This window comes from Myotis myotis, unplaced genomic scaffold (assembly GCF_014108235.1).
Source record: "Myotis myotis isolate mMyoMyo1 unplaced genomic scaffold, mMyoMyo1.p scaffold_m19_p_10, whole genome shotgun sequence".
NCBI lineage: Eukaryota > Metazoa > Chordata > Mammalia > Chiroptera > Vespertilionidae > Myotis > Myotis myotis.
In genome coordinates, this window is record NW_023416314.1 from 5,579,029 (window position 1) to 5,604,847 (window position 25,819).

The 25,819-nt window shown below is 36.4% G+C and overlaps 1 protein-coding gene across 6 annotated transcripts in view; it reads left to right on the plus strand.

Moving 5' to 3' along the window:
- SIK2 (salt inducible kinase 2) overlaps positions 1-25,819 on the plus strand; it is a 137,920-nt gene that overhangs the window by 50,306 nt on the left and 61,795 nt on the right. For 4 of the 6 annotated variants that reach the window (XM_036324312.1, XM_036324310.1, XM_036324311.1 and 1 more), the window contains exon 4: positions 23,163-23,324. In XM_036324312.1, coding sequence (XP_036180205.1) covers positions 23,163-23,324 — 162 coding nt within the window. Of the gene's footprint in view, positions 1-83; positions 154-17,924; positions 18,158-23,162; positions 23,325-25,819 lie in introns of those variants that run through there. The other 2 variants (XM_036324313.1, XM_036324314.1) reach the window with 2 other exon arrangements.

A 25,819-nucleotide genomic window follows, 5' to 3' on the forward strand; every position in this document is an offset into this window, starting at 1 on the left:
ACGGTGATTAGATTTAACATGTCTTAAGAAATTCCTAGAAAGCATGGATTTATCATTAAATTCTTTTTTTCTTTTGCTCAAAGAGGATACAAAAGATTGATGGAAAGATAGGTCAGAGACCATTGAAAGCTGCTAACTAAACAACAACAATAGGTAATCCGAAAACTCTTGCTTTGAAATCTATAGACATCACCTGCACTAGGATACAAGGACTTTTAATGTCTTTCAAGTCATAGAGCCATATTCTAACTTCAGTCGATGTGGAACTTTGAGATGAGAATGCAAACACTTTCTAAATTGTAGATCCAACCACTATTAGCTTAAACTCGGACTTAATTAAAATTTAGGAATTAGTGAGAAAGTGTTTAAGACAAACTGTCTTAGAGTGCTTTTTGTGTGTTAGCAGTCATGGTAACAGTGTGCTTGGTTTTACTAAGAGTAATTACTAGAAATCCATGCTAATCTCTTTCCTGGTTAACCACACCTGCAATAGGACTAGCCCAGGGGTGGGCAAACTTTTTGACTCGAGGGCCACAATGGGTTCTTAAACTGGACCGGAGGGCCAGAACAAAAGCATGGATGGAATGTTTGTGAGAACTAATATAAATTCAAAGTAAACATCATTACATAAAAGGATACGGTTTTTTTTTTTTTTTAGTTTTATTCATTTCAAACGGGCCGGGTCCGGCCGGCGGGCCGTAGTTTGCCCACGGCTGGACTAGCCACTCAAATCACCTGGAGACATCAGTAAATGTAAGAGTTAACTCTGCAAACCAACTCTCTGAAGTCATGTCCTTTGTCAAATATTAATCTTTCAAAGGCCACCGAAGAAAACTTCGCTCAAGACTGTACCTGTTCCTCTGTTATTCAGGGACATCACCACTAAATTTTTAGAACCAGCAAGTTTCATAAGCTTTTACAGTTTCTTTTTCTTTTGTTAAAAAGGAACATGTATTCCCCAGCCAGTGTAGCTCAGTGGTTGAGTGTTGACCTATGATCCAAGAAGTAACATTTTGCGTTCCGGTCAGGGCACATGCCCAGGTTGTAGGCTCAATCCCCAGTAAGGGGTGTGCAGGAGGCAGCTGATCAATGATTCTCTCTCATCATTGATATTTCTCTCTCTCTCTCCCTCTCCCTTCCTCTCTGAAATCAATAAAAATATATTTTAAAAATACGTAAATTTTTAAAAAGAACATGTATTAATTAGCTATATGGTTACAGTCCTTATGTCCATGCTTTCATTTAACTGTATTTCTGTCACTTGGAGTACACTTGTTTTGGCACAGTACTACTAGCTTTATGAAATGTCAAATCTTGTTTTCTAAAAGTAGATTTTAGGAAATCTACCTGTATTGGATCTTAAATATTGCCCAAGCTGGAACCATGTACCTCTTATCTTCCCTGTGCCCCTCTTGAATTTGATGTTTTCTTCTGGCTTCTAGCAGTCATTGTTCACCTTGGATTCTGTCCTGTCAGCCTCATTGCTGAATAAGTAGTAGCTTCAGAGCTTCTACCCCAATGCATCTAACTTCTCTCCAATACTTAAAATAAGTGCCCTTGCAATTTTTGTGCCATAAATTACAGAGAAAATGATGAGATAAAAATAAAACGGGGGGGGGGGACTGTACGTTTAAAAATGGTTAAGATTTTTTTTATATTACATGATTTTACCACAGTAAAAAAAAAATTTTAATAAATAAACAAAAAGCAAATTTGAAGTCACATTTGTACACATAGCTGTTATAGGAAGCAGTAGGTAAATCCAGGTGCTAATAGTGGGTAACTTGGCTTGGAAAAATTGATCAAGTGAACTTTTGAGAGGAAATAAAACTAGTGCTTTTTACATTATCCTGTATAATAAAAGCCTAATATGCTGTGTCTGACCGTTTGACCAGTCACTATGATGTGCACTGACTACCAGGGGCAGACGCTCTGACTGGTAGGTTAGCTTGCTGTTAGGGTCCAGCCGATCAGGACTGGACGAGATGGGCTGGACACGCCCTGGAGCCCCTCCTTGATCCCTCCCCGCCCCAATTGTGCACCGGTGGGGTCCCTCAGTCTGGCCTGCACCCTCTTGCAATCCGAGACCCCTTGGGGGATGTCAGAGAGATGGTTTTAGCCCGATCCCCACAAGCCAGGCCGAGGGACCCCATTGGTGGATAAATCTGTACACCAGGCCTCTAGTCTTACATAATAGAGCCAATAAACATTAAAAATGGTGGCAGAGTAGATGGATGCTACACGGACATGCTCCCAGGAACAAGCTGGAATTACAACTGAAATATGGAAAGGCTTCCTGAATAATCATCGGAAAACTCACAGGAAGAACCCTAATAACCAAGGACCGAATGTAGAGACCACATAGAGACTGGTAGGAGGGGCAGAGGTGTGAAAGGGCTGGCCGGGTGCCCACAGACAGCAACTGAAGTCCCAGAGAAATATCTCAGCTGTGGGGGTTGCCACTGAGAACTCTGGGATCTAATCCCCAAGGTTGGCTCACCAGCATAGAGCACCAAACCTGAGGAGGGTACCCATATAACATCCAGCTATGAAAAGCAGCAGGGTGCTGTCTGCCAGGGAGTGGCAGCTGAAAGTTCCGGCACCTTCTTGAAGGGCCAACGCACAAAAATTCCCTGTGGAGCCACCCACCTTGTGCTCTGGCACAGGGTGGGTGAAGTGGACTGGAGCTGTGAAAGCAGAACTCAGGACTGGGGACTTGGGGATAGAGCTCAGAAGGCAGACACCCCAAGTTTTCTGGGCTGAGTCATTCCCTCACACAGCAGAGGACATCTTTCTCACATAGACATTTGCCTGGCCTGGGAAGAAGATAATTGACACACCCTCTTGGAAAACACCTTGCCCTGAGGACACTTAAGAGATTAAAAATAATAATTAGCCTCCAGGCAGAAGCAACTGCCCCACCCTGTTGAAAATACTCTGGCGCCGAAACCGGTTTGGCTCAGTGGATAGAGCGTCGGCCTGCGGACTGAGAGGTCCCGGGTTTGATTCCGGTCAAGGGCATGTACCTGGGTTGCGGGCATATCCCCAGTAGGAGATGTGCAGGAGGCAGCTGATCGATGATTCTCTCTCATTGATGTTTCTGACTATCTCTCTCCCTTCCTCTCTATAAAAAATCAATAAAAAAAAAAAAAAGAAAATACTCTGGCTACACCTGAGGATGATTCCCTGGGGACAATTCAAGTCAGAATCCTATTAGTCTGTAGACAGAGGCAGTCTCTGGAGGCTTTGAGTCTTTGCCTGATCCAATTAGTCAGAAGCAGCCTTTAACACTGTCCTGCAGTAGAGATTGAGAGGTGTAGAGGATCTACCTAAAACATAGTCACAAGCCCAAACAGTCAACCAAAATGAAGAGACAAAGAAACAACCCCCAAATGAAAGAACTGGAGAATTCTCCAGAAGGGATAAATGAAGCAGAGATAAGAAATTTATCTGAAACAGAGTCCAGAGTAATGATGGTAAAAATGCTCAACATAATAGAGCCAGTAATTAATACAGTCTACATGAGAAGTTCCTACTCAGTCAGGTTTGTTTTGATATATAATGATGTCATCCAGATGTATAAAAATAATAGCAAATGTATGTGTAATTAGTAATACAAAATATCAGCTAAATCCCTGGCTAGTGTTGCTCAGTTGGTTAAGCATCAGCCCATGCTAAGGGTTGCCAATTCAGTTCTCCATCAGGGCACATACACAGTTTGTGGGTTCAGTCCCGTGGAAGCAACCAATCAATGTTTCTCTCACATTGATGTTTCTTTCTCTCTTCCTCTCTCTCTAAAATCAATAAAAACATTTATAAATGTCATCTAAATTGTGTAGCAAAAAATGTTCAGAAGATTTCTTTGTGCAATTGTAGTTTATTTTATAGCTAAGCCAACCACTTTTCTATTATTGGAAACTTCATCAGTCATATTTCTGCTCTAATAATGTTATATAACAAACACCTCTATGATTCAATGATTTACATTAACAAGTATACAGTGGGGCCTTGACTTATGAGTGTCCCGACTAACGAGTTTTTTGAGATACCAGCTATCTCTCGGCCGATTTTTTGCATTGAGTTGGTAGAGTAATTTGAGTTAACGTGCTCCTTAACGAGCTCGGTCTCGGAACGAATTAAACTCGTAAGTCAAGGCCCCACTGTATTTTGTCTGTGAGGCAGCTGGGGTGGCTCTATATCAAGCTGAATGCTGGGTTCAGTTCCGTTCCACTTGTCTCTCATTCCAGGGCATTCTCTTCTCACAGTAGATAGTAGAAATACAGGAGACCAAGTTGAACCACCTGTATTCCCCTTGACCAAGATTAAATGCAATAGGGTAGGGATGTATACCGTCTGTTTTCCTGGGAGGCATTCAGAGTCACACAAGAGGTTATAGATAAATAATCCTATTACAGATAAGGAATGAAGAAGTGGGGACAAAAGTCTACCACAGAAACATTTCAACCTTGTAATGTCAGTTTGTTGTTGAACTAACTGTCCTTTTTGATTTCTGAAAATTTGAGCAGATAGGGTCTTGTTTTGTTGTTTGTTTGTGTGTGATTTTTTCCCCAGCTATCCCTTCCTTTTCACTGTTATCCTTTCTCCTCTCTGACAAGTGACTTATTAATTAGTGTGTAAGACCCCAGGAAACATAGTCAGGCCACTGGCTGATAAACTAAGGGGCTTGTTTACCCGAGAAACTTGATTTATTATTTAACTAAGTTTATTTCAGGAGCTTCATTGAAAAATTGTTTTTATGCAGCACAGCCTTATCTATACCCTTGAGCCCATTTCTGAATGAACCAGTCCAGCCTGTCTTCATTGTTTTCCTCTCTCAACTCACCTGAAGAAATCAATGAAAACATAAAACGACGTCTTTGCCCTTTGACTTATGAGTGAATGATGACAATGTCCTAGATCTCAATTATTTGCTGAAAATGTATCTTTAGAGTAATATATAAAGAAATGAAAATATTAAAATTAACACATTTGCTTCCTTCATCATCAGTATCTTATTCCCCATGTTTGGCATTACAACCCTAATTCCTAAAAATTGCATGGTTTGGTAAACCATAGTCTTTTCTTTGGACTGTATTTCTTCCCTTTTAAAAAAATAATGGCATATCAAAATAGCTATCTAGATATATTTATCCGTGTAAGGAATGTGTTAGAAGTGTGACCAGATTGCATTTATAAATATTATTATAACACTACCACAAATTGAGTAAATAGACACATCAGTAGTTCAGCTTAGAGTGATTCATTTATTAGTCCAGTCATAGTCATTGCTCAGAAATAATTAACAGCAGACCTTGAGATCCTGTAGACATGATAAAAATAGGTGGGATGAAAATACCTATTTAGAGAATTGTCTGGAATGTTTTAATGCCTTCGAGATGACATCATCACCTGGTGGTTTAAATATGACTGGGTACTTCCCTAGGTTATTCAGTTGACATAATTTTTTTAAAATCATTGCCTAAAAAACAGTTCTGGGACAATTAATGAAATGTTACTACATATATCAAAATTAGTAAGAAAACCCGGCTATTGTTCTGGAATTAAGAGAGCTTATGATATTTCAGACAGTATCTCATCTTATGTCTGTAAGCCAGTATTGCCTCATGACATCTATTATTGTTGGAAAGGCTGATTAAAACTCTTAATATTTAACCTTCTTTTCTCATATTTATTATAAATTTGTTTGCATTAGGGTCTGAATTTATCTCTTTATGGCTCTCACATCAGCTATTAGGATCATTCCCATAAGGGTGCTTAAATTTTTGTTTGAATTTTTTCTTGTGGAACTGTACAGCTTATTAAAATAGAGTTCATAGTTTCAGATTATTTTTAAGTGCTCTTAAAATGTAAATTAGAACAGGTCTCTCAACTAAAAAGCACTTAATGTTTTTCCAATCTTTTTTTTCCATGTTCTCCTAAAATTGAATTTTTTTTTTACTGTCCCTTTATTTAATTTAATTTTTTATTTTTTTAATGTTACATGCAATAAATATTAATATTTCAAGAAATATGATTTTAAATGTAATGTTACATGCAATAAGCATTAATAATTCAAGAAAAATAATTTTAAATGTAATGTTACATGCAGTAAACATTAATATTTCAAGAAATATAATTTTATGTATAATGTTACATGCAATAAACACTAATATTTCAAGAAAAACAATTTTAAATGTAATAATGTTACATGCAATAAACATTAACATTTTGAGAAAAATGATTTTAAGTATAATCTTACATGAAATAAATATTTCAAGAAAAACAATTTTAAATATGATACATAAATTAATTTTTCAAGAAAAAATATTTTAAAAATAATAATATTACCAAAACTGTACTAACATAGTATAATATCACAAAAGTTTTAGGAAATATTAAAAATCTGCAAATAACAAGATTACTTCTATTATATTCTAAAATATTTTTTTCCTCTGGCTCTATTTTTGTTCATCAGTTTATCTTGTTCATTATATTCCACAAAGTAGTGAGATCATGTGATATTTATCTTTCTCTGACTGGCTTATTTCCCTTAGCATAATGCTCTCCAGGTCCATCCATGCTGTTGCAAATGGTAAGAATTCCTTCTTTTTTACAGCAGAGTAGTATTTCACTGTGTGGATGTAGCACTACTTTTTAATCCCCTCATCTGATGATGGGCACTTAGGTTATTTCCAAATCATAGCTATTGTAAATTGTGCTGCTATGAACATAGGGGTGTATATATCCTTTCTGATTGGTGTTTCTGATTTCTTGGGATATATTCCTAGAAGTGGGATTACTGAGTCAAATGGAGGTGCCATTTTTAGTTTTTTGAGGAAACTCCATACTGTTTCCCACAGTGGCTGCATCAGTCTGCATTCCCGCCAGCAGTGCAGGAGGGTTCCTTTTTCTCCACATCCTAGCCAGCACTTGTGGTTTGTTGATGATAGCCATATCTCTCAGATGATTAGTGACTATGAACATGTTTTCATATGTCTCTTGGCTTTCTGTACGTCCTCTTTTGTAAAGTGTCTATTTAGGTCCTTTGCCCATTTTTTGATTGGATTGTTTATCTTCTTTTTGTTAAGTTCTATGAGTTCCCTGTAAATTTTGAAGATTAAACCCTTAATGGATATAACATTGGCAAATATGTTCTCCCATGCAGTGGACTTGTTGTTTTGTTGATGGTTTCTTTTGCTGTGCAGAAGCTTTTTATTTTGATGTAGTCCCACTTGTTTATTTTCTCCTTAGTTTCCATTGCCTTAGTATCTGTACTGGTAAAGATATTGCTATGACATATGTCTGATATTTTGCTGCCTATGGATTCTTCTAAGATTTTTATGGTTTTCCATCTCACATTTAAGTCCTTTATCCATTTTGAGTTTATTTTTGTGTATGGTGTAAGTTGGTGGTCTAAATTCATTTTTTTTTTCATGTATCTTTCCAGTTTTCCCAACACTATTTATAGAAGAGACTATCTTAACTCCATTGTATGCTCTTACCTTCTTTGTCAAATATTAATTGAGCATAATGGCTTGGGTCTATTTCTGGGTTCTCTGTTCTGTTCCATTGGTGTATATGTCTGTTCTGGTGCTAGTACCAGGCAGTTTTGAGAACAGTGGATTTATAATGTAGCTTGATATCTGATATTGCGATCCCTCCAGTTTTGTTCTTCTTTCTCAGGATTGCTGCAGCTATTCAGGGTCTTTTTTTATTCCATATGGATTTTTTGGAGAGTTTGTTCTAGGTTTGTGAAATATTCCGTTGGTATCTTAATGAGGATTGCATTGAATCTATATATTGTTTTGTGTAGTATGGACATTTTAATGATGTTGATTCTACCAATTCATGAACATGGTATATTATTCCATTTGTTTATGTCTATCCCTATCTCTTATTTCAATGTCCTGTAGTTTTCTGAGTACAGGTCTTTTACCTCCTTAGTTAAGTTTATTCCTAGGTATCTTAATTTTTTTGTTGAAGTGGTAAATGGGATGTTTTTTTAGTTTCTCTTTCCGTGAGCTCATTATTGGTGTGTAAAAAGCCATAGATTTCTGGGTGTTCATTTTGTATCCTGCTACATTGCCAAATTCATTTATTAAGTCTAGTAGTTTTTTGATGGAGTCTTTGGGTTTTCTATGTACAATATCATGTCATCTGCAAATAATGACAGTTTTACTTCTTCTTTTCCAATTTGGATGCCTTTTATTTCTTCTTCTTATCTGATTGCTATGGCTAGCACTTCCAGTACTATGTCTAATAGAAGTGGTGAAAGTGGGCATCCCTGTCTTGTTCCTGGTCTTAGGGGAAATGGTTTTAGTGTTTGCCCATTGAGTATGATGTTGGCTGTAGGTTTCTCATACATGGCCTTTATCATGTAGAGTTAAGCTCTGTCTATTCCCACTTTGCTGAGAGTTTTTATAAAAAATGGGTGATGGATTTTGTCGAATGCTTTTCCTGCATCTATTGATGTGACCATGTGATTTTTATCTCTCAATTTATGTGATGTATCATGTTTATTGATTTGCGATTATTGTACCAGCCTTGCATCCCTGGAATACTAGTATATCCCACTTTATCATGGTGTATGATCTTTTTAATATATTGCTGGATGCAATTTGCTAATATTTTGTTGAGGATTTTAGCATCTATGTTCATCAGGGATATTTGGCCTATAATTCTCTTTCTTTATAGTGTCTTTACCTGGCTTTGGAATTAGGATAATGATCGCCTCACAGAGTTTGGAAGTGTTTCTTCTTCTTGGATTTTCTGAAATAGTTTGAGGAGTATAGGTGTTAGTTCTTCTTTGAATGTTTGGTAAAACTCCCCTGTGGAGCCATCCAGACCGGGGCTTTTGTTTAGTGGGAGTTTTTTGATTACTGCTTCTATTTCATCATTTATTATTGGACTATTCAGGTTTTTTTATTCTTCCTGATTCAGTTTTGGGAGATTGTATTTTTCTAGGAATTTGTCTGTTTCATCCACATTATCCAGCTTGTTGGCATATAGTTGTTCATAGTATTTTCTTACAATCCTTTGTATTTCTGTGGTATCAGTGATTACTCCTCCCTTTCATTTCTGATTTTATTTGGGTCCTCTCTCTTTGTTTCTTGGCTAATGGTTTATCAATTTTGTTTATCCTTTCAAAGAACCAGCTCTTGGTTTCATTGATTTTTTTGTATTGTTGTTTTAGTCTCTATGTTATTTATTTTTGCTCTAATCTTTATTATTTTCTTCCTTCTAATTCAGTGGTTCTCAACCTTCCTAATGCCGTGACCCTTTAATATAGTTCCTCATGTTGTGGTGACCCCCAACCATAAAATTATTTTTGTTGCTACTTCATAACTGTAATTTTGCTACTGTTATGAATGGTCATGTAAATATCTGATATGCAGGATGTATTTTCATTGTTATAAATTGAACATAATTAAAGCATAGTGATTAATCACAAAAACAATATGTAATTATATATGTGTTTTCCGATGGTCTTAGGCGACTCCTGTGAAAGGGTCATTCGACCCCCAAAGGGGTCGCAACCCACAGGTTGAGAACCGCTGTTCTAATTACTCTGGGCTTTTCTTGTTGTTCTCTTTCTAGTTCTTTAAGCTGTAGGGTGAAATAGTTTATTTATGGTTTTTCTTGTTTTTTAAGGTATTCCTGTAGTGCTATGAAGTTCCCTCTCAGGACTGCTTTTGCTGTGTCCCAGAGGTTTGGGGTTGTTGTGTGTTCATTTTTATTTGTTTCCAGGAAGTTTTTTATTTCTTTCTTGATCTCATTGATAACCCATTCATTATTTAATAACATGGTATTTAGCCTCCATGTGTTTGAATGTTTTTGGGTGTTTTTACTGTAGTTGATTTCTAATTTCATTCCACTGTGATTGGGAAGATGCTTGAAATGATTTCCATCTTCTTCAACTTGAGAGACTTGTTTTGTGTCCTAACATGTGGTCTATCTTTGTGTGATCAATGTGCACTTGAGAAGAATGTATATTCTGCTATGCTGGGATGAAATGTTCTATAAATGTCAATTAAATCCATCTGATCCCGTGTGCCCTTTAGAGTCTCTGTTTCCTTGTTAAGTTTTTGTATGGAATATCTATTCAGTGAAGTCAGAGGGGTGTTAAAGTCCCCTACTATGACTGTATTGTTGTCAATCTCTCCGTTCAAGTCCTCTACATGTTTTTTATATATTTAGCTGCTCCTATATTTGGTGCATATATGTTTACCAGGTTTATATCCTCTTGTTGGATCAATCCATTTAATATTATGTAGTGACCTTTGTTGTCTCTTATAATGGCCTTCATTTTAAAGTTTATTTTGTCAGATATGAGTATTGCTGCTACAGTTTTTTTTTCTTTTCCATTTGCATGGAAAAAAATTTTCTCTCCCTTCACTCTCATCCTGTGTGTGTCTTTTATTTTGAGTGGGTCTGTTGTAGACAGCATATAGTTGGGTCATGTTTTTGTATCCATTCAGCTACCCTACGCCTTTTGATTGGAGCATTTAATACATTTACATTTACGGTTATTATTATTATTTTAAATATATTTTATTGATTTTTTACAGAGAGGGATAGAGAGTCAGAAACATCGATGAGAGAAACACCAATCAGCTGCTTCCTGCACATCCCCTACTGGGGATGTGCCCTTGACCAGAATTGAACCTAAGACCCTTGAGTCCGTCCACTGAGCCAAACCATCAGGGCTATGGTTATTATAGATAGGTACTTTTTTATTGCCATTTTAATTCTGTATGAGTAGGTTTCTCTCTGTGTTTCTTCTTCTCATTACAGCAATGCCTTTAGCATTTCTTATAATGCTGGCTTGGTGGTGATGTACTCTAACCTTTTTTTGGTCTGGAAAGCTTTTTATTTGACCGTCAATTTGAATAATAGCTTTACTTGATATAGTAACCTCGGTCTCAGATCCTTGCTTTCTATTACCTTGAGTACTTCATGCCATTCCCTTCTGGCCTGTAGTTTCTGATGAGAAATCAGGTGTCAGCCTTATGGGGACTCTTTTGTAGGTAACCGTGTTCTTTTCTCTTGCTGCCTTTAAGATTCTCTCTTTGTCTTTAATTTTTGGCTATTTAACCATTTGTATGCCATAAGCGTCTATAGATGCAAGCAGCGGACCTTTTTTAAATCCAAAATATTGTGGAAGTTAACTGGTTAATTGTGATGTGTCTGGCCGTGGGCCTGTTTGGGTTCTTCTTATTTGGGGTACTCTGTACCTCCTGAACTTGTGTGACTTTTTCCTTTACCAGGTTAGGGAAGTTTTCTGCCATTATTTCTTCAAACACCTCTCTCTTCTTTTCTCCTTTTCTGCCTCTTCTGGCACATCTACTGTTCTAATATTGTTATGTTTCACATTGTCTCACAGCTCCCTTAATCTGGCCTCCTGTTTTTTAGTTGCTTTTTCTTTTTGGTTCTCTGATTAAGTAATATTTTCAACTCTGTCTTCTAATTCACTGATTTGATTCTCATCTTCCTGTAATCTGCTGTGTATGCCTTCCAATATGTTCTTTATTTGTGTTATGTCATTCTTTATCTGAGACTGTTCTTTTTTCATAATTACTATATTTTTTTTCATGCTGTTGAGCATTTTTACCACCATTACTCTGAACTCTGTTTCAGATAAATTTCTTATCTCTGCTTCATTTATCTCTTCTTCTCGATAATTCTCTAGTTCTTTCCCTTGGGAGTTGTTTCTTTGTCCCCTCATTTTGGCTTTCTGTTTAGGTTTGTGACTATGTATTAGGTAGATCCTCTACATCTCTCAATCTCTAGTGCAGGACAGTCCCAATACCTTAAATTATAGACTCCCTCCTTAGCCTTCTGTATTCTGACAGAGTTGGACTTGCACTTCCTGGGTCTCATCATCAGCCTTCCCTTCTTCCTTGCTATTTATGCATTAGCCTTTGTTGGTGTCCTTTTGGTTTCATGAGTGTGCTGCATCGTTCCTTGAATGCTTTTCTCCCCTGTTGAAGTAGAACTTTTCATAGTCTATCATTTTTACCTTTCTATTTATTTATTGTCATTTCTGCCACCCAAAAAGAAGTTCCATGAGGACAAAGTGCCAAGTATAGTAACTAACACAAAGAAGTCACCAAGTATTTGTTAAATGAATAAATAAATTAATGACCCTTACACTTTAAACTCAAAATAAAGTTCAACTTTCTTTTTAAATTTGATCCCATGAGGGAGAAAGCATTGTGCTCTAAGATTGACCTGAAGAGATTCAATACAATTGAGGGTCTAAGTAAGCTACTGTGGTCATGATTCTTTTGTTGTTGATTGTATTCTGCTTCATAAATGGGGTGGGGGTGTTTTTATTGAGATCTGTACAGATATATGGAATACTGGGCCAAAATCATATTCTCTGCACATTTTTGTTTTTATAACCCTTCTTGCTTGATTGCCCTATTAAATGTTTCAGAATTGGAAGTATAAATTTTTTCTAATGCATACTTTGTGTTGTAACTACTAGTTTCTTATTAGACACTGCAAACAGCATATTTTCATGCAACGGGATAAAGAAATTACTGTGTATGGACAGAGCCGAGAGTATACATGTGGAAATGAAACACTCTTAAAGGTCTTTGCCATCAAGTTGGAATTTATATGTGGAGAAGCCTAAGCTAGGGCCCTCCCACAAAAGACAAAACGCGGGGTTTATTCCTGATAAACCAGTCATCCAGGACCTGAATAACTTGCTCAAGGTCACACAGCAGTGAGAAGTAGAAACAGCATCCCAAATCAGGCGTGTTTGCCTCTAGGACAGTGGTTCTCAACCTGTGGGTCGCGACCCCTTTGGCGGTCGAACGACCCTTTCACAGGGGTCGCCTAAGACCACCCTGCATATCAGATATTTACATTACGATTCATAACAGTAGCAACATTACAGTTATGAAGTAGCAACGAAAATAATTTTATGGTTGGGTCACAACATGAGGAACTGTATTTAAAGGGCCAGAAGGTTGAGAGCCACTGCTCTAGGACCTTTTTCTACTATACTTTGAAATCTTCTTAGGTAAAAGAAATCAGAAATTTATATTAGTTGTGTGTTTTATTAAAGATATGAAACTTTGATTGGCTTATGTCACTTAGCATAATAATCTCCAGGTCCATCCATGCTGTTGCAAAAGGAGGTGGGCAAAGGGGAGGGGAGATTGGGGACATCTGTAATAGTGTCAACAATAAAAATAAAGTTGAAAAAAATGGTATGAAACTTTTTGAAGTTGCTATAACCAGATATTACAACCTATTGGCTTCTATATGAGGGTTATAAATACTTTTAGAAATGTTTGATCATATTTGCTTTTAATAGTTGCTGAAAACTTTAACATGTAGTTCCAAAGTCAATTGTAAATAATCTTTAACATTTTAAACTATGTACCTCAAAACACATTTACTTACCAGAAGACTGTGCTTGGTTTCAGTAGTCCCACATAGCTGGAAGAACTGATTCAGAGTCTTAACAGATGTGAACAATCTAATGTAGGAAAATTGCTGAAAGCACATTTAAATTGCCAGAGTGTACCACCACAACAATTTCCTTTAATTTTTGTCAGGCACACAATTTGAAATGATTACACACTGACAAAAACAAACAGAAAATAAAATATTTTAAAATTTATAGTTTCATATTCATAAATGTGTCTCAAGGTTAAGCTTAATGTAATTTAATATAAGTAATGTTATAATCTAAGATTTAAAATCAGAATAATTAATGTTATCCTAATTTAATACAAGTCATATACTTAATCCATTTTTAGTGTTCACGATGTAAAGTGATACATATATTAATGTACTAAAACTGTTTTTAGGGCTTTGTTTTATTAATAAACCTTCCTTTCTTAGTTTGACTTTATTTAGGAATGACTGGTTAGGATCAGCACAGTCTAAGTTGGCAAAGGCCAGAGTGCTGAGTTACAGTAAGATAAGAGTGTCTTTTTTACATAGCAATGTTATATGTGTATGTGTGTGTATGTATATGTATATATACACATATATATTTCAGAGAGAAAGGAGGAGGGAGAGAGATAGAAACATCAATGATGAGAGAGATTCATTGATTGGTGCCTCCTACATGCCCATCCCACAATCCGGGCATGTGCTCTGACCAGGAATTGAACTGTGACCTCCTGGTTCATATGTCGACTCTCAACCACTGAGCCATGCCAGCCGGGCTCCAGCAACGTTTTGTATTGATTAGAGGAGAGAAATGTTAGAGAAAAAGAAGAGTAGAAATTTGAATCTGAGGGTTGAAAATAATGGATCTTCACAATATTTGAAAGGGACAAATGAGCCAATTTTAATTACTTTATTGGAGCTTCATGGTTGATAGTGATTATATTCCTAAAAACACAATTTCCCTTCAAATTTATGATTTTCAGAAGTGTGAAGTTTATGCAAAATAGTGGGTTAGGCACCTTTGACCACGATTTAATTATCTAATATGTGGGGGGTTTTTTAGCCTTTTTAAAAGGCTAGTTAAGCATAAAATATTAAATTGGCATCAGCCTTTTTACTCCCAAAATACAAATTGATAAAATTATAAATTTAATCACTTTAATGTAACATTAATTTTATAAATTATTAATCTTTTGGACTATTATTAGTCAGCTCCAGCTTTAAGAGATGCTAATTCCAACTGAAGAACAGTAAGCTGAAAGGAAGTCGTTCAAAGATTCTGATATCCCTAAAACTTAAGGAAATGCAATTGGCTGGGTTTCTCCACTTTGATACGATGCTAGGAAAGCTGCCCCTTATCCTTAGAGGAAAAGAGGAATGTCTACATGGTGGTGATGGTAGTGATGATGGTGGTGATGATTGTGAGGAGGATAACAGCTAACATTTACTGAGCATTTCTTATGTGTCAGGCATTGTGCTATGAAATCTAGACTTATCATCTATAAATACAGGTTGAGAACATTTATTAATTATATTACAAAATTATATCTATGTAACTTGAAATCTACATATTGGGGCTTCTGTTATACTTAATTTTGGGGTTGGTAGAAGTGTCTTGAATTTTTGAGATTGAGTGACTAAGATAATAGTTATGGTGACTTAGAAGGTGGTAATAAAGTTTATACAAAGAAAGAGAGTTCAGTCTTGATAACACTGCAGTAGCAGAAAGAAAAATCTGTGTAGATGTACAATTGAGTAATTACTAACAAGTCAAATGCACTTGGCAAATCTGGAATTTATTTTTATAAAAATTCTAATCAATGAATGAAATCTCCCAAGGCAGAGTTTCTTAACCTTGATTAAACCTAACATTTTATAGACCCCTCAAAATTGCATATCAGATGTGAGTGTTTGTATGTAAATACAATTTTCATGAGATTCTCAATAGAATCTGTGAGCAGGAGGCCCTAGGCCAGTGTAAAGGCATGTCGTGACTGTAGTGATAAAGAGGCACTCATGAGACAGGCACTCAATAAGAAGAGCGTGAAAGAGAACTAACATCATCCAGCTAAAAATAAAATAGATCGGAGGTTATCCACAAGAAGGTGGCAATTTCGATTAATTCTATGAGAGAAGGAGTTTAGAAAAAAGAAAAAAAAAAAAGGGCAAAGGCCCAGAACTAGATCATGGTAGTTTTATGTGGTTAGATGAGAAAGAAGAGCCAATTAGTGAAAGAGATGGAGGAAAACTAGATAAACATGAAATCAACCGGGAGGGATATTTAGAGAACCAATTAAGTGTAAAATTTAATGAAAGGTCATAAAAGGTGAGTATTGAGAAAAGGTAATTGGCTTTAGACTAGGGAAGTTACTGGTGAAATTTAAAGCATTGTCAGTGAAGTGTGAAACATAGAAACCATATCATAAGCAGTGGATAGATGGTAGTTAGGGAAGGAAGGTACCTGAGTCAGCTCCTGACAGTATAACAACATTATCATAGTTGAAATAATAACAGCTAACATTTTTGAGCACTTATGTGTCAGACACTGGGAAGAGGTGTTTTATTTTTCTTTTTTAATTTCTTTCCTCATCTAACCACACATACAGTAAAACTACCATGGCAGTTTTTCCATTTAATTTTCACATAACTTTGTGAGGTAGATTCTACTATTATCCCATTTTTAGACCAAATGAAGGGATAGGAGGTTAGGTTTAAGTAATTTTCTCGGGGTCACATAGTTAGCAAGTGTGAAGACAGTATTTGAACCCAGGCAGCCTGACTCTTGAGCCTTTATTCTTAGCACCACACTACTAACTTTTAGTATCTAGTGTGTACTGCTATGAACTGGGGAGGAAAAAAGGACAAATGTTTTTGTGCAAGAAGCAGGGAGTATACAATTATATACACATATTTTCACATACAAAATGAAACACAGAAGGGGTAAACCAAAAACTAATAAAAGCAATTACTTTTAGGCAGGGGATAGGAACAGACTTTTTGGACTATATGGTGTTACATAGTTTTAACTTTGGCATCATATTAAACAGAAGGTAAGTGTTTTACATATTCAAAAAAATGAAGTTAAACAGGAGAAAAAGGAATCCCTAATATTTATAAACAAACACATAAATGTACTATCTTTATATCATGGTGGCAACACATGACACAATTGCTTTTCAAGCGATTATAAAGCATTGTATTAGGCCTGTGCATTCTTAGGACAGTATAATCTCAAGGTTAAAAGAACTGCAAAGAAATGTTAACTTTTAAAGTTCATCCAGTAATTTTATTTTTAGTAGTAATATTAGTATAACTATTTTGAAAATATTTTATGAGTATTGTAGGATAAAACAAGTAATGTATGCTAATGTTAAGAACCAGGATCTTGCCCAGCTGGCGTGGCTCAGTGGTTGAGCATCAACCTATGAACCAGGAGGTCACAGTTTGATTCCTGATCAGGGCACATGCCCAAGTTGCAGGCTCGATCCCCAGTGTGGGGCATGCAAGAGGCAGCCGATTGATGATTCTCTCTTATCATTGATGTTTTTCTCTCTCTCTCCTTCTCCCTCCCTTTCTGAAATCAATCAGAATATCTTTAAAAAAGAGAAAAGGGAAAAAAAAGAACCAGGATTTTTTATGTAAGAGAAAAGAATGCAAATATAAAAACCAAAGAAAACTAATTCCTATAACCTTAAATTTGAAATGGAATGGATTAATTTTTTTTTTCTCTTTAAAAGTACTTATTTCCTGCCAAAACCGGTTTGGCTCAGTGGATAGAGCGTCGGCCTGCGGACTGAAGGGTCCCAGGTTCGATTCCGGTCAAGGGCATGTGCCTGGGTTGAGGGCATATCCCCGGTGGGAGATGTGCAGGAGGCAGCTGATCGATGTTTCTCTCTCATCGATGTTTCTAACTCTCTATCTCTCTCCCTTCCTCTCTGTGAAAAATCAATAAAATATATTAAAAAAAAAAAAAAGTACTTATTTCCTAACTCTGTCCCTGAAAAGGCTTAGAAGCAGTACCAACCAATTACCAGATACCATTCCCAGTGCTTTGGAGAAATGATTGATTCCAGGTTTGGGGCAAGAAGTATTCAAGATAAGCATGAGACATTTTTATTATGTCAGAAAGCAGTAAATGTATTAAATATTTCTTTGGTCATATTAAAAGACAGAAACATTGTAAAGTGGTTCCCACTAGACAGAGGTGGAAAAATTTGAGCATCAAAAAGAATAGTGACTATAGTTGATTGAAACTGAATATATACGAGTAAGAATCCATGCACTCGTTATGATAGTTAAGAGAATCATACAAGAGAGAAAGGGAAAAGAAAGCTAAATGTAAGAGGGAAACACACACACACACACACACACACACACACACACACACACACACATCCTAATAGATACTGTTGGAGGTAGTCATTGTACCAACCCCTTACTCTGAAAATTGGTACTTAAAGGAGGAAGAATTGAACATTTGAACAGTTTTCCTTCCTCACCTGTTTTAGTTGTATTCCTGGATAATTAAATAGTCCTAACTGACAAGAGAAAATTCTTTTCTACAGAAGAATTTCATCTAATAAATGTGGCAGGAATTTTTTAAAAATAGAAAGACCACAGTTTTGCAAGTGAAGTAATTGAGGTATGACCACCAATGAATACTGAAATCAGAGCTGTGGTTCTCAAAGTGTGGCTCCCATTCCAGCATTTTAAGCATCACCTGGATACTTCTAAAAAATATGTAAGTTCTTGGGCCCTTTCCAACACCTACAATGTAAGAGACACTCTGGGGGTAGGTCCCAGTAATCTGTTTTAACAAGCCCTCTAAGAGCTCTGATGTATACTTAAGCTTTAGAACCACATTTGGAGAGTGAGTGATGAAAATTTTTAATTGAAAGATCAGTCTGTCATCCCCATAATTCATTGATTGATCTTAGTGCTCCTAGAAGTAGGAGAACCAGATCTTATATTCCTCCTAGTAGATCCACCTGTGACATATTCTTGCCACCCTCCAAAAAAATGTAAACAATCTCTTCTATTCTTTATACTTGAATTCCAATTTACAGGAAATACAGGAGCTAGAAGAATAACTCAAAACAAAATTATGAGGAAGCCAAGGACAAATCTAGAATGTAGGACATACAATCCAGTTTCTTTAAGTCAGTGCCATGGGGAGAGGAGGGGAAGGGAGAGGAACTGTTCCAGAATGAAAGGACTCCAAAGACAAAATAAGTAATTGCAAAATGTACATCTTGTTTGGACCCTGATTCAAATAGCCAACTGGGAAAATCTGAATTCAGACTGTGTGTTAGATAATACTAAGGAATTGTTGATTTTGTTAGATGTGATAATGGCATTGTATTTATATAAGAAAGGGGTGTGTTTTTTTTTAGGGATACAAAAGTAGAGTGAAACCAAATTATGTCAATATTTGCTTTAGGTTACTACAGCAAAAAAAAAAAAAAAAGGAATTTAATGGGAAAAAGGATAAATGAAGCAAGTATAGCAAAATTTAGAGAACTCTTGAATCTTAGGGATTCATTATACTAATTTTTCTACTTTCATGCATATTAGAGACTTTCATAATAAAAAGAAAATTTTAAATGATTTTTAAAAATAATACATTTATTAGTACATATTTATTTCTGTTCTAGCCTTTATCACAGCATATTGTAATTGCCTGTATATTTGTCTATCCCAATATTTCTCAAACTATCAGTATTGAAAGACCAATTTGTTAATTGTCCAATGTGTCACAGACCATGACTTTCGTAATATTCAATAAAAACCAATTAACATAAAAACAAAATGGGGGGGAAGACATACAAAATAAAACCTTAAAAAGTTTTATTATTAAAGTCAACAAACAAAATTACATTTCACTTAACAATCAGTACAAATGCAAACATAAGAATAAGCCAATTTTTTAAAAATACATATTTTTATTTATTTCATAGAGGAAGGGAGGAGAGAGACAGAAACATCAATGATGAGAGAAAATCATTGATTGGCTGCCTCCTGCACGCCCCCTAATGGTGATGGAGTCTGCAACCTAGGCATGTGCCCTTGACTGGAATCGAACCAGGGGCCCTTCAGTCCACAGGCCGGCGCTCTATCCACCGAACCAAACCAGTTAGGGTAGGAAAAAAACAATTATTTGAAAACCGTATCCATTTATCAAAAATACACACATAGGCCATGAGTGTAGACGAGTTGTCACATACAAGTGTGTGTGCTCTTTGCATGGTAACTTGATGTCGTGGTTTATTAACTGGAGATTGGATTGATAACAGTGCCCTTCACTGAGGATGGTGGATGCCTAAACTGGTTTTACTGGCAGCCACAGGTTTTTGCCTCAGTTACTTCTACTGATTTCTCAGCAGATGTATATAGTTTTGAAGGCTGCCTACACTGCAGAAATCATAAAGAATGGGGAAGATAATAGATATGCTTGCTGTAATACTCGCTGAGATTTTTGCTTAAGGGGTGAAAATACCACTTCTTTAAATCTCTGGAATGCAGATGTTGTCATTTTTCTCACACTGTGTGTTATACATTTATTGACATGTGAGGACTGTGACTCTACATGATAACTTTAGGCTCAGATGTACCGTGCCTTAGTTTTTCCGATAGTACCCTTCTTGCCAAGTATTAAAGCTTTTTCCCCCCTTGGCTGTGGTGGTGCCAGTTTTTTACTGACTGCTTCAAAAAATCATATTGCTGTAGATTCCGTTGTGCTTCCCAGGACTCATTTTGTAGGCAACTGTTTGGGTTCTTTTTCCGTACATATTAATCCATACATGTTCACATTGGATCTGTTAGGTTTCTCTATATTGCCAAAATTTCAAAAGTATTTTCCAAGGATGCACATTAACTCAACATTTTCAACAGGAAGAAATTTTGTCTGTCATTTATTTGTCTATGAAATAGCTGCCTCACTGTAATAGGATTTGGTGTGGAATCATAGGGAATATATTACTAACCAGCCAAAAGAGATTCCCTCACAGAAAGCGTTGCATTCCCTCATTAAGTTTGGCCTACAGGTCCAACCCTTCATTATGGATTCCCCAACTCATCCAGTATAGAAGGAGGCTCAGGTATACTCAGGAATAGAAAGCACGGGGTCTACTTGCCAGTGTACTTAGACATACAGTTTGGACATTTTGACTGAAAATCCTGCATATTTGTTCTTAAGTGGCCCTTTTGCCTTTCAGAATTATGGATGGCTACTATGTGGGCTCTGTAAAGGCAAAGGGAAGATGTGATGAGCTGATGATCTCAGCTTGTGATAATAGCTGATATAGAAGGAAAAACAAAATGTCCAGCTAAATTTAAAGCCTATAACTTGTAGAGTATAACACTAATACTCCATATTTTGTAATACTATTGATGGAAAGTTTCATGATAGCATCCAGGATAAGACCTTAAGCAATTAAGTATTTAAATACTATACCTACGATGTTTTGTGCACAGTGTTAAGCATTGTGGGAAGTACAAAGAAGAATGATATTGTCCCTACCCTCGGGAAGCTTTAATGAAGGTATTTTTTTATTTTCTGAAACACTGTATTGGAACTGGGGCTGTGTGTGTATCCAGGCATGAACACACATTGGGATAGCTATGATATATATGCAGATAAAGTGTGAGACAGTGTGTTATAAGTGATGAGGAGTTCAAAGAAGAGAGATTTGAAGTGATTTATTTCTATTTGAAGTGGTAAGGGACTGTTTAATATCAAAGTGGCATTTGAGTAGGGTTTGAAAGGATAGTTATGATTTTAACAGGAATCTAGTAAAGAAGCAGCTTGATAGAGTTAAAAAAAAAATTCAAAAGTTTCTAGTTCCAACAGCCTAAGTGCCCATCAGTAGATGAATGGATTAGAAAACTGTGGTACATTTACACGGTGGAATACTATGCTGCTGTAAAAAGGAAGAAACTCCTACCATTTGCAACGGCATGGATGGAACTGGAGAGCATTATGCTAAGTGAAATAAGCCAGTCAATGAAGGAAAAACACCACATGATCTCACTCATTCATGGATAATAGAGACCATTAAAACTTTTGAACAATAATATATACAGAGGCAGAGCTGCCTCAAACAGATTGTCAAACTGCAGCGGGAAGGCCGGGGAGGGTTGGGGGGCAGGAGGGAGGGGGGTAAGAGATCAACCAAAGGACTTGTATGCGTGCATATAAGCATAACCAATGGACATAAGACACTGGGGGTTAGAGGAGGCCAGGGGATTGTCAAGGGTGGGGGGGAAAAAAGAACACATATGTAATACCCTTTGTAATACTTTAAGCAATAAAAAGAAAGAAAGAAAGAAAGAAAGAAAGAAAGAAAGAAAGAAAGAAAGAAAGAAAGAAAGAAAACTCATTAATGACACATAAAAAAAAAAAAGTTTCTAGTTCCAGATCAGCCATCCACCTAATAAATATATGAATTTAGCCAAGTTACGTAATTCCTTTGATCTTCAGCTTCCTCAAATATAATAGAAATTAGAGTAATAGTTATCATAGAGGGATGTTAGGAAGATTGAGATACTGTGATGTGAACATGCTTTATAAACTGTAAAGGGCTGTACAAATGTTAGTAAATTTTATAGTAAATATGATATGAGCCAAAGGCATGGAATTTGCAAACAGTAAACCACATTGTCGAGAGCAGAAAATGCGTGAAGGTGCTGTGACTATTGATTCACCGGTACAGTTCCTTACTTGGGGGAAATAATTAAATAGAAAAGCCTGTCATGGTTTATGTTACCCTCTTTCCCTCAAAAGATCATTTCAGAGGCCTTTAAGATCTTCAGGTAAAACTTGTATGAGTTGCATATTTATTTTAGTTTTATTAAATTTATATAAATATATGCAGAATTAGTTTTCAGGTAAACTGCTTTAATAGAGATTATAACATTGCACAGAAGGCTAATGTATCTTATAAAGCATATTTTTTAGAGAACAGTGTCTCTCATAAGAGTGCTTGGTTTCAAGAACAAGTCTGCATGTTCTTGGATAGATCTGAATTGCTCGATTGAACAACAGGGTGTGAATTATTGAAGCTACTTCCAAGGACCACTGTATCTCATGTTACAGGTGGTTTCTATAATAACTATATAAAATGATTTTTTAAAAGAAAGATAACCTTGCCCAGCCAGTGTTGCTCAGTGGTTGAGCTTCAACCCAGGAACTGATTGGATTCCAGGTCACAGCACATGCCCAGGTTGTGGGCTCAATCCCCAGTAGAAGGCATGCAGGAGGCAGCTGATTGATGATGTTTCTCTATCATCAATGTTTCTATCTATCCTTCTCCCTTCTCTCAAAAAATCAATGAAAACATTTTTTTAAAACAATGAAAGATAACCTTGATTGATTGGATGTCAGAGAATTGATTCATGTTCTTCATTTTACATAAATGTTATTTTTTAATGTGATTAGAAATATTCAGTACTCAGTAAATTTTTAAGGAAAAGAACAGAGGGAGTGCTTGGGCATAAAGGTTACTTTAAGTTGCACTGTGAATATTATGCCACTAGCTATTGTCTCATCTTGGACTCTTCATTTTTCTGGATTCTAGTGAAATAAAATTGGAATTGCTTTCTCAAGGCAAGAAACTTGGAAAACAGCATAGTATTTGAACATGAACCTTTAGTCATTATAAAAACTTTTCAAGGGGAAAAAATCCCAAATCTGAACGTTTGGGTCATTTTATTTTGGTGAATATTTTAAATTCTCTCTTCTTTTACAGACTATCTTGCTAATCACGGCCGGTTAAATGAGTCTGAGGCCAGGCGCAAATTCTGGCAAATCCTGTCTGCTGTTGATTATTGTCACGATCGGAAGATTGTGCACCGTGACCTCAAGGCTGAAAATCTCCTGCTGGATAACAACATGAATATCAAAATAGCAGGTAACTGGGGCACAGCTGGCTCTAATGTGATCAACTGTGAGTCCTTGTGCTGGGTGTTTGCAGAAAAAGAACTGCAGGCAGAGATTTGGAGCATTTCTACTGATGACATCAAGCTTTCTCAAAAAACAAGTGTATTCTATTCTTTTCCTTAGAAATATATGCAATGAAAAGAAAGGGAAATCGGTTTGTTATTAATGTGCACAGTGGCAGGGCTATAGCTGGTGTCTCATTTGTATCTTCGATCTGATTTGTGTCCAGGTCTGTTTGTGGGGCCCTGCCAGAGGAGAGAGATGCTAGGTCTGCAGCAGCAGTGCAGGTTGCTGGGGCGGGTGGCTACAGTGAGGTTACAGACGGGGAAAATGAAAAGGGAGGGATGTAGATTGATACAGGAGGAGCAGGTAGGCCAAGACCAGAATGTGAAGGGTCTTGAGTGCCATGAAAAAGATTTTAGAGTTTATTCTGTAGGTCATAGGGGGTCTAACCTATTGAACATTTTAGGGTGGGGATAGGGGTGAAGTGGGATTGGGATGACAGATTTGCATGTTAGAATGATGTCTCTCTCTGGCACCAGAGTAAAGACAGGTGGGACATGTGAATAAGACTGAAGACAGGAAGATAATAAGGACTCTAATGCAGTAGTCCAATCACGAAAATGTGGGCCTGACAATAGTGTGGTGAAGGGGATAAGGGGGGGGGGGGGGGGGCGGGGGTATCTGTAATACTTTCAACAATAAAGATAAATTTTAAAAAAGAGAATGAATGAAAATGTGGGTCTGAACCAGATTGTAGGATGAGATGGAGGGAGGGAGATTTATTTTGGATAGGGTTTTAACAACATTGCAAATGCTGGTGTTTTGTTATAGGGTTATGAAAGAGGAACAAAGGCAGATGAGAGGCGCTGACCAAGAAATTCTTGGTTGACCAGCGAGGTTAGATATTCACTGGAGAAGGTTTAGGGAGAAAACAGCTCCTTGAGGTATAAAATAGAACCTCTATTAAAAACCTCTGATTGATTCATTTAACTGGTTATGTTTATGCCAGGTCCCATTAGTTTTTGTCTGAGCATTTTGAGGAAGGTACATAATTTTTATTTACTTTAACTTTATTTATTGTTACTTTAATTTTAATAATTAATTTTAAATGCCAGTGTTACATATGTTACAAGGAGGTAATGAATGGATTTTCCATTCTGTAGTCTGTGATTTTTTTTAAATAATGGGAATACTTGAATAAGACAAAGTGTTTGATAAGCTAAAGTTAATTTGCTATAGTCCCACTTTATATATATAAAGAATTATATATTTGTCATTTTTGTTTTGAAAATGCAATCCACTATATTAGTGTCTCCATAGTTTCTTATGTGTGTTCACTTCTCCCATTTGTGTTTTTCCCTTCTTCTGGCCCTTCCATTTGCTCTTTCATTTCACTCCTTTTTGCTGTAATGCACATCCCTGGAATTTTTGTTTACTTCTATTTGAAAAAATCTGCTGCCCTCAAATTGCCCTCTTCAGAGTTGGCTCTTGTTTTTTGAAGTCCTTACCTCTGTAGAAAGGAGGGGGAAACCCCTGCTTCACCTTTGCATTCACTTATCACCAAAACAACAAAAAATCACAAGACAATACCTCAGAGGAGCTTTGGGAGTGTTTTCAAGCAGAGAAAGGTTAGAGTGTGAGTCATATGCTCTAGGAATTACAAAGTGCTCTGTAGAGAACTTCTCAAAAGAAAATGTTCAAGTAGAACCAAAGAAACTTGGAAACAAACATACTCACCTCTACCTGGCTATCATCTATCTATATGATCTAGGAATATTGGTAGGTAAACTCAGTATTTCTAACGTCATTATGAGATATCTAGTTTTTTGTTTGTTTTTGTTGCTTTATTTTTTTTTAATATCTAAACTTAAAGGTCTTCTAATTTTTATCTAGAAGATCAGTAAAATGTCCAAGACCTAAAGTGTTCTCTCTGGTTAAACTAGTAAAATGGCTAACCTATTGAACCTTCACTATTTTCAGGTATTATGCTAGGTACTTTATCATTGAATCTTCACAGCAACCCTAGAAGCTGCATAGCTCTTGCCAGTTTTTAGGTGAGAAAGATGAAATACAAAAAGATTAAATAACTTGTCAAGGTGACTCAGATAATAAATAGCACACCTGGAATTCAAACCTAGGTCTCTCTGACCACAGTGTGTTATTTCTTCCACTGCACCATGTTGTTTCCAAGCATTGCCAGTTATCCCTCAAGGGGTACTCACTAACTGAATTTTGAATTCCATCATTCTGTATGTATACATTTGGTGTCCTTGATTCCATGTCTCATAAGTATACACACACACTGTATCTAAGCACTCAAATATCTTCTTGCTCACATTTTTTTGTCATCTTCACTACCACTTACCACAAATTTTAGTAAATGTTTATTAAGCATCTACTGTGCTCCTGAGCTAAGTCCTATAGATGCAAATATTTCAAGACAAAATGGCAGCAATGCAATAA